General features: G+C 39.8%; 1 protein-coding gene across 2 annotated transcripts in view; it reads right to left on the bottom strand.

Annotated features, from left to right (window-relative positions):
• LOC108716514 (kinesin-like protein KIF6) overlaps window positions 1-15,795 on the bottom strand; it is a 142,251-nt gene that overhangs the window by 33,589 nt on the left and 92,867 nt on the right. The window contains exons 14-15 of one of the 2 annotated variants that reach the window (XM_018262701.2): window positions 13,670-13,775; window positions 8,170-8,225 (exon numbers count right to left, since the gene is read on the bottom strand). In XM_018262701.2, coding sequence (XP_018118190.1) covers window positions 8,170-8,225; window positions 13,670-13,775 — 162 coding nt within the window. The remainder of the gene's footprint in view (window positions 1-8,169; window positions 8,226-13,669; window positions 13,776-15,795) is intronic. The other variant, XM_018262702.2, reaches the window with a different exon arrangement.

Below are 15,795 nucleotides of genomic sequence, written 5' to 3'. Positions count from 1 at the left end.
TCCTATGATAATCTGTAACTGAAACAGAAATAGAAGGAACTGAACAATATTCTAGAACAGGCCGTCCAGTTAGAGGCCTGTGAGCTAGATGTGGCCCTCAAAATGACTTTAATGGCTCCAGATTTTCTCGAGAAATCTTTGTACATTACTGTTTTAATATAATCTGCACTTTGAACATGCGGAAAACCAAATAATTGGCCACTACAAGTAAAAAGTTCCACAGCACTGCTCTAGAACACTCAAAAGGGGAAACAGAATGTGATTAAATCCTACTGGCAGCCTCTGGGTTATGTGACAAAGTTACACCTACAGAATTTTTCTTCAATGGAACTGGCAGTACATGTGACATGTAACCATGGAAAGGTTTGAAGCCAAAGAAGTACTAAACGAAGTACTAAACGCATACCTATCATACCAGAGGGAGGGAATAAGCTCCACTTACTCCTTCAGTGCTTGCTCATGATAGAAATGAATGACACCGTTCTCCTTCCAAAGCCACGCAAAACTTTGAAGTGCAAACTGTGAAAACTTCAAATATATCACTGACAATGACACGATTATTAAGGCTTGCTTCATGTTTCACTTAGTCATCATGAAAAAAGCAAAGCCCATTAAACTTAATGTGTTTCTTTGTGAAACTATTGAGACTCAAAAGGTCTGACCAGACAGGCTTGCACTTGGCTTGTGATGGGTTCAAAGACAATTACAGTGCATAAGTACTAGTGATGTGCAGATCGACAGAAAGTTGACCTGCACCCAAACCTAACCTGGCACTCCACCTCTCTCACCCGACATATATTGGAAGAGCTGAACCCGAACCCAGCCGCAACCTGGCAATCGTGTGTGGAAGTCAGCCTAAACCCATGGGTACCAGGATGGCCCTCACATCACTAATAGGTAACCAGCTATTCTCTTTCAGTCTAGTGCTTTAATGGTGTTGTACAGACCCATAGCTCCCAGGCAGATGCCTTTCTGTGATGCTGCAACAGATGCAACTAGTGAGTTTATTGAGTTTTTTGTGCACAATAAACTCCACAGGTACCCAAGTGCTAGTACAATATCAATCCAGAACAAGACTTTTGTATGGCCTGGCACATACACACTACATCAGCCCAAGGCACTATACAACACATCCTCAAATAACAGCACCTTCCCCTAAAACTACAACTCTCTACCAGCATGGATTCCCACCAGTGTTTCCGACAGCTGAGACAGAGGTAATGTTTCTAGTACTTGTGTGAAGCTGAACTTATCTTGGGTAACGGAGTTTATGGAACACAAATTCCTGGCATGATATTTAGTTACCCCCTAAGCCAAGAAATCAGGGTGCAGAACAAACTTTGAGATGCTGTGTAGTTGCACCCAGTAAAGTAGGCTTTACCCTTTCTACTCTCCCTGAAACACAGCATATGGCCACCAGTAGTTCAGCAAGATTATTTTTTTAAGGATCTTTTTCTACATGAGTAAACACAGAGAACATGTTCTGAATTATACAGATAATTTGAACCCAAATTAGTACACAGTCCAAGATATCTATCTGTTCTGGAAATAATGATCCCAGATGTGGCTGAGGTTTTCAGTGTAGCAGTGTCCTGTAGTGTTTGTTGTGATGTTGTCAGTAGGCTTAAGGAATATTCAAGGTTTGCCTTTTCTTTTTCATATATTCAGTCACTCCATGTTAACTGATGAGAACATTGACTGTTTATAAGAAGTCGGTGCACAAAAGAGGCAAAGAAGCAGGTTAAGTAGAACAAAGACATGAATCACCCGTATCTGGCCGGCAAGGCAGTGATGTAAACTCGGGATTACAAACGTCCAAATCATCAAGGCATTTCATTCAGTGTTTTAGCCGATGAGCAGAGAAACATTGTCTCTTTGTACTTAATTCAGTTCCCGTTGGCTTCAGAATACGTGCAAGGCAAAAGTTCTAACAGAAGTGAATCAGCAATTTGGTTTTGATGAATCTAGAAAATGAGAAGTGGACTGGATTCAAAGGGTAACTGCACAGGAGCAATTAGCACCTATGTTACTTCAGCCCCACAGAGTTACAGGTGAAACCCTAAGAGACCACCTACTTTATCTACGCAAGGCTGCAATAACAAATCTCCATTGAAGCTGGTGGGTCTGGGAGACTTCACTTGTGTAGAGATCACCCATTCACTGGTCAGATCAGTAGACTTCATTATGACATTCATTTAACCATAAAGGGATTGCTTTTATTTAATCCTTTCAACCACACCATAATCTTGCCCCAACTTGAACAGTACGTCTACATTAAGTCCTCCAGGAGTAACAAAATTGTCAGCCAATGAAATGAGGAGCATTAACCTTATAGGACATGCAAATGACTACAAAAAGGAGAACGAAAGCATAATAAAGAGGTTGGGTAAAAATGCTGAACAAAATTTAGTTTAGCAGTGAAGACCTGGCTCTATCACATGCCACCAATAGCTATTTTCTGCTGATTCCCAACACATGCTCTATGCTGTTGTCACTAAACTGAGCTTAGGGACCAACAAACAATATACTTTATGTAATATATATATATATATTACATAAATGATATTGTATGTTAGTCCCTAAGCTCAGGTAAGTGACAACAGCAGAGAGCATGTGCTGGGAACCAGCAGAGAAGAACTAATGGAGGCATGTAATAGAGCCAGGTCTTCACTGCTAAACTAAATTATGTTCAGCATTTTTACCCAACCTCTTTATTATGCTTTTCAAACAAGCCCTAAACTTAGCTTCTTAACAGCAGCCCAGAGCTCAATAAGCATGTGCAGTGTCACTGACACTCCTGACAGAACTCCGGATGGTGAGCTCTGGGGACAGCTTTGAAATCCTGGTTACTGTTATGTAGATGGTGAACCTTTAGGCTGGGGCAGTAAGTACGGAATATATGATATGGCATTTTAAGTCACATTTGTTTTTAGGGGTTAGTTCTCCTTTAATGTCTCTTTGGCAAACTATGCACTAAACACTGTTATAATAGCACAACCCCTTGTTAGATCTCGTCAATGCGAGATACTGGAATATGGCTTGGGATAAGCAAAGCAGAGGAACGATCATGGTTAGGGAAAGAAAGGCTAAAAGGAACCTCCAGATTAGTTAACTTCTAAAAATGTCTATAAAACTTTGACCTTGGCGATAGAATTAAGGTAATATAGAGGAGCACAGTGCATTGAAGGGCTGGACATTTTTAAACTTTCTGTTTTTGAAGGACACTGTATGACTAATATGTTTTGGGTATATAATTTAAGATGTACATTTTGCTTCTGCCTTCAGTATCTTCCCCTCACATAGGCCTGTACTACTTTCCTGGTGAGTCCAGACTGCTACACGAAAAAGCTCTTGGCTTGTGGGGTAAATCCAGTGTCTGGCAGTCAATACACAAAGCAAGTCAAACTGTGGAAGATATAACAGAGTACATCTATAAAACTGCAGCACCACCTTATTGCAACATTAACATGTAAATTGGTTCCAACACAGATTTCTCCAAGGATCAATAACCAGGTTTCTTGGTTAAGAACAGTAAACACCTTCAGCAGAAAAAAAACCCCAGTCTTATAGTACATCCCTTTAAGGTATAAATTATATAAATACTTACAACCCCACAGGCAATGAATTCCATAGTTTCAGATCTTTAAAATTAAATATTCATTCATTTTCTGATGCTTGTATCACATTTCATCCAATAGATGGAAATGTGCCCTGCCACATGCATAGTTTTGGGTATATTCTTGTTTTCAGAGATATCCATACAGACGTTTTATGCACTGTACCTTAAACTAAAAGTCTATTTTTATGACCTTAAAAAGTTCCCCTATAAAGTCATCCTTCCTGTCAATAAGCTTAGTTGGCCTTTTCTGTACTTTTTCAAGTTTGATTATGTTTCTTTGGTAAAACAATGCCAAAACGGAAGATAATATTGATGGTGAGATCTACTGAGAAACTGATGAAGAGACAAAATGATCTCTTAATCTCCTGGAGTGCTACACCAATATTTTATAAGCCTTTTCAGCTGCTGCCTGGTATTGAGCTGCATCTTTCTATTTTTTGTTGCAATATAGAGATAGATATGTAACTACACATAATGCCATTTCTCTATTAAAGTTGACATTTTTGTATCATCTCACTTGTCCCTCACTTCATCTGGTCACTGTTCATATATCACTCAGGGATCACTACTTTTATATATTGGCTCACGGTCTGAGAGCCATTAACTTGAACAGCCGACAACTGCCTGGAAAAGTGAGCAAGAAATGACGAAGCAACACGGAAGATAACATTATAATAGAGAAACAGTACAGAATTTGTTATGTATATATAATAGAGATATTGTTAGTTAAGATTGGGGAACATTAAACTATGAATGCATTGTCCGGGATTATAGATAAACATTCACTACAAGCCAAGAGGCCTTTGGGCTGTCTTAAATGCGGCAGAAAATAACATCGAACTAATAAGACTTGCCTACGGAAATTAAACGCAATCACAAAGAAATCTGGGGCTGTGTGACATAATTTTCCCTTTAAAGCTGGCCAGTGTAGCATCCCATAGTTTGGTTTATTCTAATGCAAACAGAAGGGAATTTTGCAGAGAGGTTGATATTGTTTTCACTTCAACAAAACATTTCTCCTTAGCCACGACAGCTGGTTTGACTTAACATTTCCCTTATGACACTCCATTATACTCGGTGCCTGCCAAGCTTCAGCTATGTAAGTAATTGTGATAATTGGGAATAAAGACAAAGGGTTGTGCCTTGTTAGACAAAGAGCAAAACTGAAAAAGTATATGTGATGCCTTGAGGCTTATGTCTCTTTGGGCAACCTTAAAGGAAATCATAAACATGGGGCCGTTTCCGAAAGTGCAACCAACAACAGTTGCGTGTCGCAGTAATATGTCTTTAAATGAACAATAATATTATTAGTCTTTAGGGAACACAAAGTCCACTGGAAGATGCTGTGAGTAGTTGCCTTCTGACTTTGGGAAGTAAAAATGTACTTATAACCAAAGGACCTAAGTTTAATAGTTAGATAACATGAGAGTATTGCCAGCTTTAATCAAAACAGAAAAAGGCAGGGACTCACAGATTCCACAGAAAGGCTTGTAAAAGAACTGAGAACTTTATTTCAGGCCACAAAGTAGATTAATACACAGCCCTTGGGCACTTACATCAATCAGAGCCTATGATTAAGTGCCCAAGGGCACGAAACACGTAAGGCTACGTATTAGTCTACTTTGTGGCCTGAAATAAAGTTCTCAGTTATTTTACAAGGCTGTCTGTGGGATCTGTGAGTGCCTACCATGCCAACTTCTGTTTCGGTTGGTTACCTCCACCTTGAGCTGTAGGCATGTGCACCCAGACCCCACATACTACTGGTGAGATGAAAAACTAAACTTATTGGCCTTACACTGGAACTTTTTATTTTCATATATATCACCAGCTTTACCCAACAAAATAATATCCACTCATCTTCTTCTCTACAAGTCTACAGCGACCTATTATACACGTTCAGGCGGTAAAGAGAAATTAACATATAGATGGAGGGTACATCCATTACTATTGCAGGAGGTCATCTTTATTTACTCATTTTACCTATCAGCAGTGTAAATTAAGCACAGCTTGTGGTGTTGCTCCAGCTGTGGTATTACTGCATGAGTTGCATATTAAAACACAGCTATTTGCGTTCCTACAATGGAGCTGCACCCTACTCTAAATGTAAGGGGTGGGTGGCACAAGGGAATCCCCTAGGAAACCTCTGCCAAATCATTAGGACACGCAAGCTAGGGTGCACAAGGGAATGCAAGGTGCAGGAGAGGTCTGTACTTATTGCTTTTCTATAGCAAGGTGCAGGGGAGGTCTGTCCTTACTGTTTGCTATAGCAAGGTGCAGGAGAGGTCTGTACTTACTGTTTACCTATAGTAAGGTGCAGCCTGTATATGACACTGTTCCAAATGCAGCTACTACATGCATCTGCCCTAACTGATGTATTTTGGCACCCCTTAGTGCATTTGCACTAGTACCAAAGAAATGGTAAAACAGAACTCTGTGCTGGAACATGTTGGGGATTAAAGATTCTACCCAAATATAGACCTTGATCCAAGGTCCATAGTAAAATGCCAGTAGCACGTAACTAGAATGGCCTTTTCCCCTACAGATGGAGTGGGATTCCAGCATTTACAGGGATCAATCAGGACTCACTTCTGTCACTGCTCAATAAGGGTTAGTAGCCAAATTTACAGTTAATCAACATGAAGAAAAATCCCCAGAGGTATCTATGGCAGATCTATAAGTCGGGCAGAGACACATACATCATTGAAGGAGATGTATAATTTATAGGGATCTAATTGAGAGAGTGTAGTGTAAACAGTGTCAGCACATTTAATCACTGGTATCGGCATCTGTTGACTAATGTGTGCCTGGGCCAGCTGGCTCAATGAGAATACATTTTTCCTTTCATCGGAGGAGAGACATGCACTCAAAGCTTTAGTTAAATAATCATTTGTCTTTGTGAAAGTAATGAATTTGGTGACTTACTTATTAACTTTCCTTAGAAGTCAAATCTGCATGATCCCTTTCAAATCCTCGCACACAAATGCATGACGCAGTTGGGACCCTGCTGGTATAAGCAATCCTTCTGGGGGAATTAATAAAGGCCGAGCACTGGGCAAGTTTAGCAGAAAATGAGCTTGATGACTGCTCAGTAAAAACATATAAAAATAACCTAGTTAAAGGGACACTATATCCTTAAATTGATATCTTTTTCAGCTAAATTGTGATTAGTGTAGAGACATAAATATGCTGCTTGGGGTTACGCCTCTGCACAGGCAGTAAGGAAATCTATGGAGTTTTCTCTTGTTTGATGAGTGCCATTTATATCTCCACTGAGATGACCATTCCCCAATGGTGTCACCCATTAACCAGCAGGTCACACCCCCTCCTGGTTTTTGTAACAAGATTTCAGAGAAAATAGGAGATGGTGAGATAGGTACCCCCTTCTGCATACAGAATCTAGAGCAACTCTTTGCACTCTACTATGCAAGAACAAAAGTTTGGGCCTATAAGGGCAGAGACACTGCAATTCGGGGAGATTAGTCGCCCGGCGTCAAATCTCCTCTTCTTCGGGGCGACTTATCTCCCCGAACTGCCTCCCCTGCGGCAATTTACATTCTAGCTAGAATATAAATCGCCGGCGTGATGGCACTCGAATCGCTTCGTTTTCCGAAGTTGCCTCATGAGGAAACTTCGGGCGACTTTGGAAAACAAAGCGATCCAAGTGCCATCCCGCCAGCGATCTTTATTCTAGCCAGCGGGAAGGCAGTTCGGGGAGATTAGTCGGCCGAAGAAGAGTTTGAATTTGACATCGTATGTCCCTAAGTGCAGGCAGGGGATATCATAATAGCACACAGTGCCATAAAAAAAAACAAATTAAAGTTTGGCCAGGTGTATTAACCCATAGCAATCAATATCATGTTTGATTTTAAACAGGTGACCAGTAAGTGCTAGCTGTTGATTGTTTGCAAATTTAAGGGCATATTTATTAACTTTGGAGGCAAACATCACAGGTGATGTTGTCCATAGCAACCAGTCGGAGCTTTTGTTTCTAAATTGTAAGTGACTGTGACAAATGTAATTACTGATTAGTTGCTGTGGGCAACATCACGGGTGTTGTTTGTATCCAGTGTTAATATATATGCCCTACAGTGTCTTATATTAGAGGATTTCTTCCATCATATATAAGTCAGGCTACATAATCTTAGCCAAGGCAAAAAACATGGACGCTCTTCTAGACATGAATAAATACAAATATGCAGAGAAGGTAGCATGTGCTCTGTGTGCAAAAACCATATCGGCAAGGTTATCCAGAACCTTTCATTATATCTGCAATGACTGATTAGTACAAACTAACAGAGTAATCTCATAGACACAATGAGGGGGCACCGAGATGTAGTACTGCAGGGCAAATTATTTCAGTAACCCAGAGCACCCAATTCATTTGCACTCATTATTCTAACAGCACAGTAAAAACATATTAAACAATATGTTGTCATATGTTTCAGTAATGGGGCAAAGGAATGGCCATGCTGCACTGGATCTGATCTGGAGGAGCTTGGAACACATACGATTAATTAGAGAGCACTGAGGAGTTTAATTAGAGCACTTACTTATTCTAGTTCTCACTTTATTCACTGCTTCTCCCAGAGACTTTGCTTCTGTGAACCTAATGCAAAGGAAGCACAAAGATTACTGTTAGTACACAGGGGGTTAAAGTACAGAGTTTTAATATAAGAAACATTCCATAAGCCTAGCATTTTTGCATTGGAAAGCACCATACATTTCTACAGAATGGACCTGATGAACTTATCAGGAGCTGATGTGTATTTATATATATATTAATATGTATATATTACTCATATCAAATGCTGTTAAAACAATTAAAAGGACTGTAATGACTGCTGTAAATGATGTTATTAGATGATCAGATGATATTAGAAGTCGCTGAGGGTTCTGTGACCATATAAAGACACAAGGCTGCAGGCTGAGTTATACAGGGAACTCTGAGTATAACTCATGTATTATAAGGGATAATGTACCCCCTACTGTAAATGATAAGGATATTAGAAGACACTGGGGCTCATTTATCAACACTGGGCAAATTTGCCCATGGGCAGTTACCTAAAGCAACCAATCAGCGATTAGCTTTTTAAAACCAGCTGCAAGTAGAACAATGAATGCAGCAATCTGATTGGTTGCCATGGGTTACTGTCCATGGGCAAATTTGCCCAGTGTTAATAAATGACCCCAACTGAGGGGTTCTGTGACCATATAAAGGCACAAGGCTGCAGGCTGAGTTATACAGGAAATTCTGAGTATCACTCATGTATTATAAGGGATAATGTACCCCTACTGTAAATGATAAGGATATTAGAAACCACTGAAGAGTTCTGTGACCATATAAAGGCACAAAGCTGCAGGCTGAGTTATTCAGGTATCAGTATCACTTGTGTATTATAAGGGATAATAAATCCCCATGTACTATGATATAAGTTAAAAAATATGCAGCACATTTCATTGATCAATATCCATAATAGATTTAAGTGCAAGTCACTTGGAATGCGCCATCAGGAAGAGCCTATATTCTCATACTCGGTAACTGATTGCTGTGTTTCTAGTTGCCAGAGATGCATCAGATAGCGATATAATAAGGCAAATGCAAGAAAGTAAATGTAGGGACGTGGAAGACATTGCTGCCTCAAGCTGTTGCTGTTGGACCATGAGTCACTAAGCCAGTTACATGATTTATTTCTTTTTCATATTGAAACATTAAAATAAATACCAAGACTTTACTCTAAACATTCATTTAACTGTTTTAAGCTCCCCCCTGGGATAAAAATGCCGGAGTCACGTTATCCAGTAGGTCAAGCCACTTTATCTCAATGCACCACAAGGGCGCACAATCAGCGTTCTTCTAAGTTGTGCGCTTGTGTGCCCTCAACAAAATTATGCCGCCAGCGACAACAACAAATTGTGGCGTACACAAAGAATTTGGCGTACACACCAAATTTTGAGTTTATTCTGACCTGAGCACAAAGTTCTTTTTTAAAGGGGACATGTCGTACGGACATTAAAAGCTGTACAATAAAAGTCCTTTTCGAAGTGTATTTTATTTTTCAACTGGTTACAATTGTAGTGCTTGTTGTTTGCTTTCTGCCAACAAATACAGATTTCAGATTTGAAAAATAGACGTTTCATAAAGTATGTAACTCAACAAATAACAGTAACATTTGAAATGAAAATGTTTGAAATGTGTTCACAAAATAAAGTTTTGGCGCATATAACCAAACCAAGAAGGAATAACAGGGAACATTGTGCAAAATGGGAGCTGGTTAGTTTGTGTTCTTACAAGAGCCTCCAGCACAGCTCCAGGTAAGGGCAGTTAACTTGCTAGGGATGCCATGCTGGGGAGAGCACATATGTATTAAACAAATATAAAGAAATAAATAGACCTACATGCAGTTACCAGGGCCGGAACTAGGGGTAGGCAGAGTAGGCACGTGCCTAGGGTGCAAAGCTGGGAGGGCGCCAGGCACATACCGTATATACTCGAGTATAAGCCGTCCCAAGTATAAGCCGAGGTACCTAATTTTACCTCGTAAAACTGGGAAAGCTTATTGACTCGAGTATAAGCCTAGGGTGAGGGGGGAGGGTTTCTGCTCCCATTGGAGGTGCCAGCGTCTCGTTTTTGGGTGCCAGCGTCTCGTTTTTGGATGCCGGCAACCATTCTTGGATGCCAGCGAATATTCTTGGAGACTATTCTTGGGCGCCGGCGACTATTCTTGGAAGCCTGCGACTATTCTTAGGCGCCGGCGACTATTCTTAGATGCCAGCAACCGTTTTTGCGCTTGACCCGAGTATAAGCCGAGGTTGAGTTTTTCAGCATGTTGTGGGGGCTGAAAAACTCGGCTTATACTCGAGTATATACGGTACTTCCTCTGTCGCCTACCCCAAGTCCGGTTCCATTGTCTGCTGGACTCTATGTATTTTTCGCGATTTGAGCGCAAATTTGCGCATGCGTACGCGAGCGCAAATTTGCGCATGGGTATGCGAGCGCAAATTCCCGAATGCGCACGTGTGCAAATTCGCGCCCACTAAACAGGCGCTGCGACTGCCGGACCTGCCTAGGGCGCCTGCCCAACGCGGCCTGCCACTGGCAGTTACAGTTAGGATACCACTTCCTACATCTTTAAAGGAACAGTTCAGTGTAAAAATAAAAACTGGGTAAATAGATAGGCTGTGCAAAATAAAATTTTTTACTAATGTAGTTAGTTAGCCAAAAATGTAATGTATAAAGGCTGGAGTGACTAAAACAGAACACTACTTCCTGCTTTTCAGCTCTATAACTCTGAGTAAGTCAGCGACTTAAAGGGGGGTCACATGGGACATAACTGTTCAGTGAGTTTGCAATTGATGCTTAGCATTCAGCTCAGATTCAAAAGCAACAGTTATGACACATATGCCCCCCTCAAGTCTCTGATTGGTTACCAGGCAGTAACCAATCAGTGGTAACAAAGAGAGCTGCAAAGCCGGAAGTTGTGCTCTGGCTATTATGTGAGACATCCAGTCACTCCAGCCTTTATATATTACATTTTTGGCTAACTAACTATATTGAATTTTTTTTTATTTTGCAAAACCAGTTTTTATTTTTATACTGAACAATTCCTTTAACAGACTTCCTCTCTATGGAGTGCCCTCTACTAATCAGAACTTGATAAGTACAGGTAATGGATCCGTTACTGCAACCCCTGTTATCCAAGAAAGCTCTGAATTACCGAAAGGCTATCTCCCAAAGACTCCATTTTATCCATATAAACTAAATTTTTTATGCAATTTCCCTTTTCTCTGTAAAAATAAAACCTTGTACTTGATCCGAACTAAGATATAATTAATCCTTACTGGAAGAAAGAGCAGCCTATTGTGTAAATGGTTTTCCTAGTAGACTCAAAGTATGAAGATCAAAATTATGGAAAGATCCGTTATTCGTAAAACCCCAGGTCCCGAGCATTCTGAATATCAGGTCCCATACCTGTACCACCTTGCTGGAAACCAGACAGATTACTCACATGCTCATGAGCCCTCATTTTGGGAGGTCAGCTATTAAATATTTAAATCTGATACCCAAATGGGGTTTTAAAAAATCCCACAAACAGCGTCGCATTTTCATGACACGCACATTTAATGGGTTATAAATAAGAGTCTGGCCAGAAGAAAAGCAATGACTCACTAGCATCCCAGTCACTGTGGCCTTGGTTCTGTTTGGCCAGTCTGTCTCAGAGGAGTGTGGTTTCCTCGGATGCACTCATGTTGGGTATAAAGTTCTGACTAAGCAAGGAGAAGTTTTCTGTGTCCGAGTACCATGAATCAACAGAACCCTCCGTCACTCCAAATAAACCTCCGCAGGAGAGATGAATGCAACATCTTCTGCCATAAGCAGAATGGCTTTCTTTCTTGCTGAGTGTATGTTTGTATAGCGAGTGCTGAGATAGGGGCCGAGTGGATGCTACGATATTTTAGCGCTGTCATTCAATTCTGTTTGTTGAGTATTAAAGGGATATTCCATAAAGCAATTCAGTATTTATAATATGGCAGACTGTATGTGTGTGTATATATATATATATATATATATATATATATATATATATATATATATATATATATATATATATATATATATATATATATATATATATACAGTATATATATATATATATGTATATATATATATATATATGTAATAGTTTCCAAATGGGCAGCACCCCGCCTTTGAAGCTTACCTCGGGTGCAAGGTAAATTAAATAGATAGTAAAATAGAAATGACCAGCAACACCGAGTTCTTTGGTGAAAAAAATCAAAGTGTATTCATTTCTCAAGGCACTTGAGTGGACCGAAACGTCACGTCGGCTTTACATGAATACACTTTGATTTTTTTCACCAAAGAACTCGGTGTTGCTGGTCATTTCTATTTTACTATATATATATATATATATATATATATATATATATATATATATATATATATATATATATATATATATATATATATATATATATATATATATATATATATATATGGCAGTATTGGGTTTAGTTTTGAGAGTCTGTAGTATCTTTTAGAAAAAAATAAAACATAAATAGAAGTCTTCCCACTGCAGTGTTTGAACTTGCTAAAGCTGCTCTTTTCCCTTACTACTCAAAGCCTGCTCCTCGCCCCTTGTTCGGTTGGGTTGGTGGGGCTTGTTTGTGACTGTACTGGTCAGATCTCTCATGGGTATTTATATCATATTGATTTCTTGGGGCTGTTCTGGCAGAAAACAGGAAGTCCCTCTAATGGGGATAGTGGGGAATAGCGGGATAGCTAGAGGGGGTAGTGCAAAGTGGATAGTTGGACTTTTTGCTATTGTAGCTTATGAGCTAATATCAAAATAATAATATGAATGACGCTTACATCCTTTGGTTAACCAATTAGATCAGGGAGGGGTGTCCAACCTTTTGGCTTCTTTGGGCCACATTGGAAAAAGAAAAATTGTCTGGGGCTACACATGAAATACACAAACACTTTTGATTTGTAAAATTAAAGAAAATACACAGAAAAGAACTACAATACCAGTTGGATAACCAGATGGAGCTATACATTGGAATATGGGACACCTGGATATTAAACAGACCTATTATTACTAACTGGGCAATGGGTAGAGTCCCCCATCCTCCCTACTCCATAGGTCACCACATTGTTACAACCTGGCATAGTAAGCCTGTTCCTAATAAGATGACAGACTGAGGTTAATGTGTCTGGACTTAGAGAGCACAAAGTGTTATTTCACTCTTGTTTTCTCTGTATTTCCATACATTTATTTCTTAATTTCTCTTCTTTTCTCTTCCCTTCAAGCTGGGCCGCATTCATATTCATTCTGGGCCGCATGCGGCCCTCAGGCCACAGGATGGACAAACCTGAATTAGATTCTTTTCTAGGAGGAATATACTGGCTTTAGCCCATTTCCCTAATGACCATAGTCCTGGTCCCATTAAAATACTGTAAACAAAACAGCTGCATATGGGATGATGTCATGTGTTTCAACCTCTAGGGGGTACTGTTGCAGGATACTGTACCTCTGTTTCAGGAGCCTTTTGTTATCCTCAATTGTGACTCGGTCAGGATAATCCCTCTTGAAGATTTCAAATGCTTCTTGCCGTCCAAGAGACATTTCCTCTCCTGCTGGTAGATACAATCAACCATTATAAAGCACAAACACTCACAGAACTTTATGCTTCAGACTCAAAACCACAAACTTTAAAGGGATTTAAAAGAAAACTAAAGCCTAACAAAGAATATGGTTTGAAATGCAGTGTTTTATATAATAAACATAGTACAGAGGTAAAGCAGCTCTATATCAGTAATGATTCAGGCATTCAAAGTTGTCCCCAGCAGCTCCCCATCTTGGATTTTCTTGGCCATCTTTTGTCAGTGGCACTGCACATGCTCAGTGTGCTCTAGGCTGTCATTGGTGGTGATCATGTGCCACCCTGAGGCAGAGATTCTGATTTTAAAACCGAAATTTAAGCTCTTAAAGTTACCAGGAGCGGTGAGTGCTGCCCCTGATACACCTGCAGGCAAGGCAAATCCTTAAAGGTATTCAACATGATTTTATTTCTAAATTACACTGTTTACACTGCAAATTAATTTACTCTACCATATAAAATTTCATTCCTAAACCAACAATTGTATTTTCTTTAGTTCTAATATTGGTGTGTAGGCAGCCATCCCAGTCCATTTTGCCTGGTCATGTGTTTTCAGAAAGAGACAGCACTTTAGGATGGAACTGCTTTCTGGCAGTTGTTTCTCCTACTCAATGTAACTGAATGTGTTGCAGTGGGACCTGGATTTTACTACTGAGTGCTGATCTACCAGGCAGCTGTTATCTTGTGTTAGGGAGCTGCTATCTAGTTACCTTCCCATTATTCTGTTGTTAGGCTGGTGGGTGAAAGGGGAGATATCACTCCAACTTGCAGTACAGAAGTAAAGAGTGTATTAAGTTTATCAGAGCACATGACTGGGGGCAGCTGGGAAACTGACAATATGTCTAGCCCCATGTCAGATTTCAAAAATAAATATAAAAACATGTTTCCTCTTTTGAGAAGTGGATTTCAATGTTTTCCCATGACAGCATCCCTTTTAACTTGCCTCGTGGCAGCAGCGCCCCAGGGGTCACAGCTTATCCCATTAACATCCCACAGACCTTGCATAACTATGCTGGCTGCTGATATTAATCTTTGTCTATATGAATTATATGGAGAATCCAAATCTTTCAGTGGATTTTTGCAAAAAAATCACCGCCCGCATAGGAAAATTCTGCCAGGCATTAATGGTATGCTCAGAAATAAATCCCAGATGCAGCCAGTTGATTTAACCAAATATTTCCCTTTAAAAAGACAAACAGCATTATTTATTTACCAAGACATAATCCCAGTAACTGCAGCGAGTCACTAACAAATTGCATCAAACACCCTTTCTTGCTCCCTGCGGGTTTGCAGCCCCTCTGAGACTGAAGTGGATGCATGGCACTAAATCAAAAATGTAAAATAGCGTAACAGCAAACCTCCGCTAGAATGAACGACTGAAGCAGGAACACACTGTGGTATCATTATTATGTCTTATTTAGAGAAACGGGTAACATAAGTGAAAGGTCTGTACAATACTGCACTCTTACTTTATGGCTTACTGTATAGAATAGCATAAAATACTCTTCGTGCATAGTATAGTAAACAATACTCTTACTATATGGTATAGTGTACAATACTCTTACTGTAGAGTATAACGTACAATACTCTTATTGGGTGATAAAGTGTACAATGTTCTTACTGTATAGTACTGTACTCTACCTATGTACTCTAACGATACTCTTACTATATGGCAAAGTGTACAATGGAAGGTCACTATACAAGGAAGGTCACTATAAAAGGAAGTCCCAATTGGACTCAAGGAACTGTTGATTGCATTATGAGCAAGCACTACCTATCCACAAACCAGGAAGACCCTTGGAAGGACCGGTCGAATATGGATCACATTAAACACCTATACAGATATATGGACATATGCTTTAAATTTAACCTCTTGTTTCACTTGAGAATATGTTAATTAACTAGGGTATAACACACGTTGTGAGGTCATAAACACCTCAAATACACACGTATAAAAGGTCGCTATAAAAGGAAGATCACTATACAAGGAAGGTCAC

The sequence above is a fragment of the Xenopus laevis genome, chromosome 5L (assembly GCF_017654675.1).
Source record: "Xenopus laevis strain J_2021 chromosome 5L, Xenopus_laevis_v10.1, whole genome shotgun sequence".
Classification (NCBI taxonomy): Eukaryota; Metazoa; Chordata; class Amphibia; order Anura; family Pipidae; genus Xenopus; species Xenopus laevis.
This window is presented reverse-complemented; position numbering and strand designations above follow the sequence as displayed.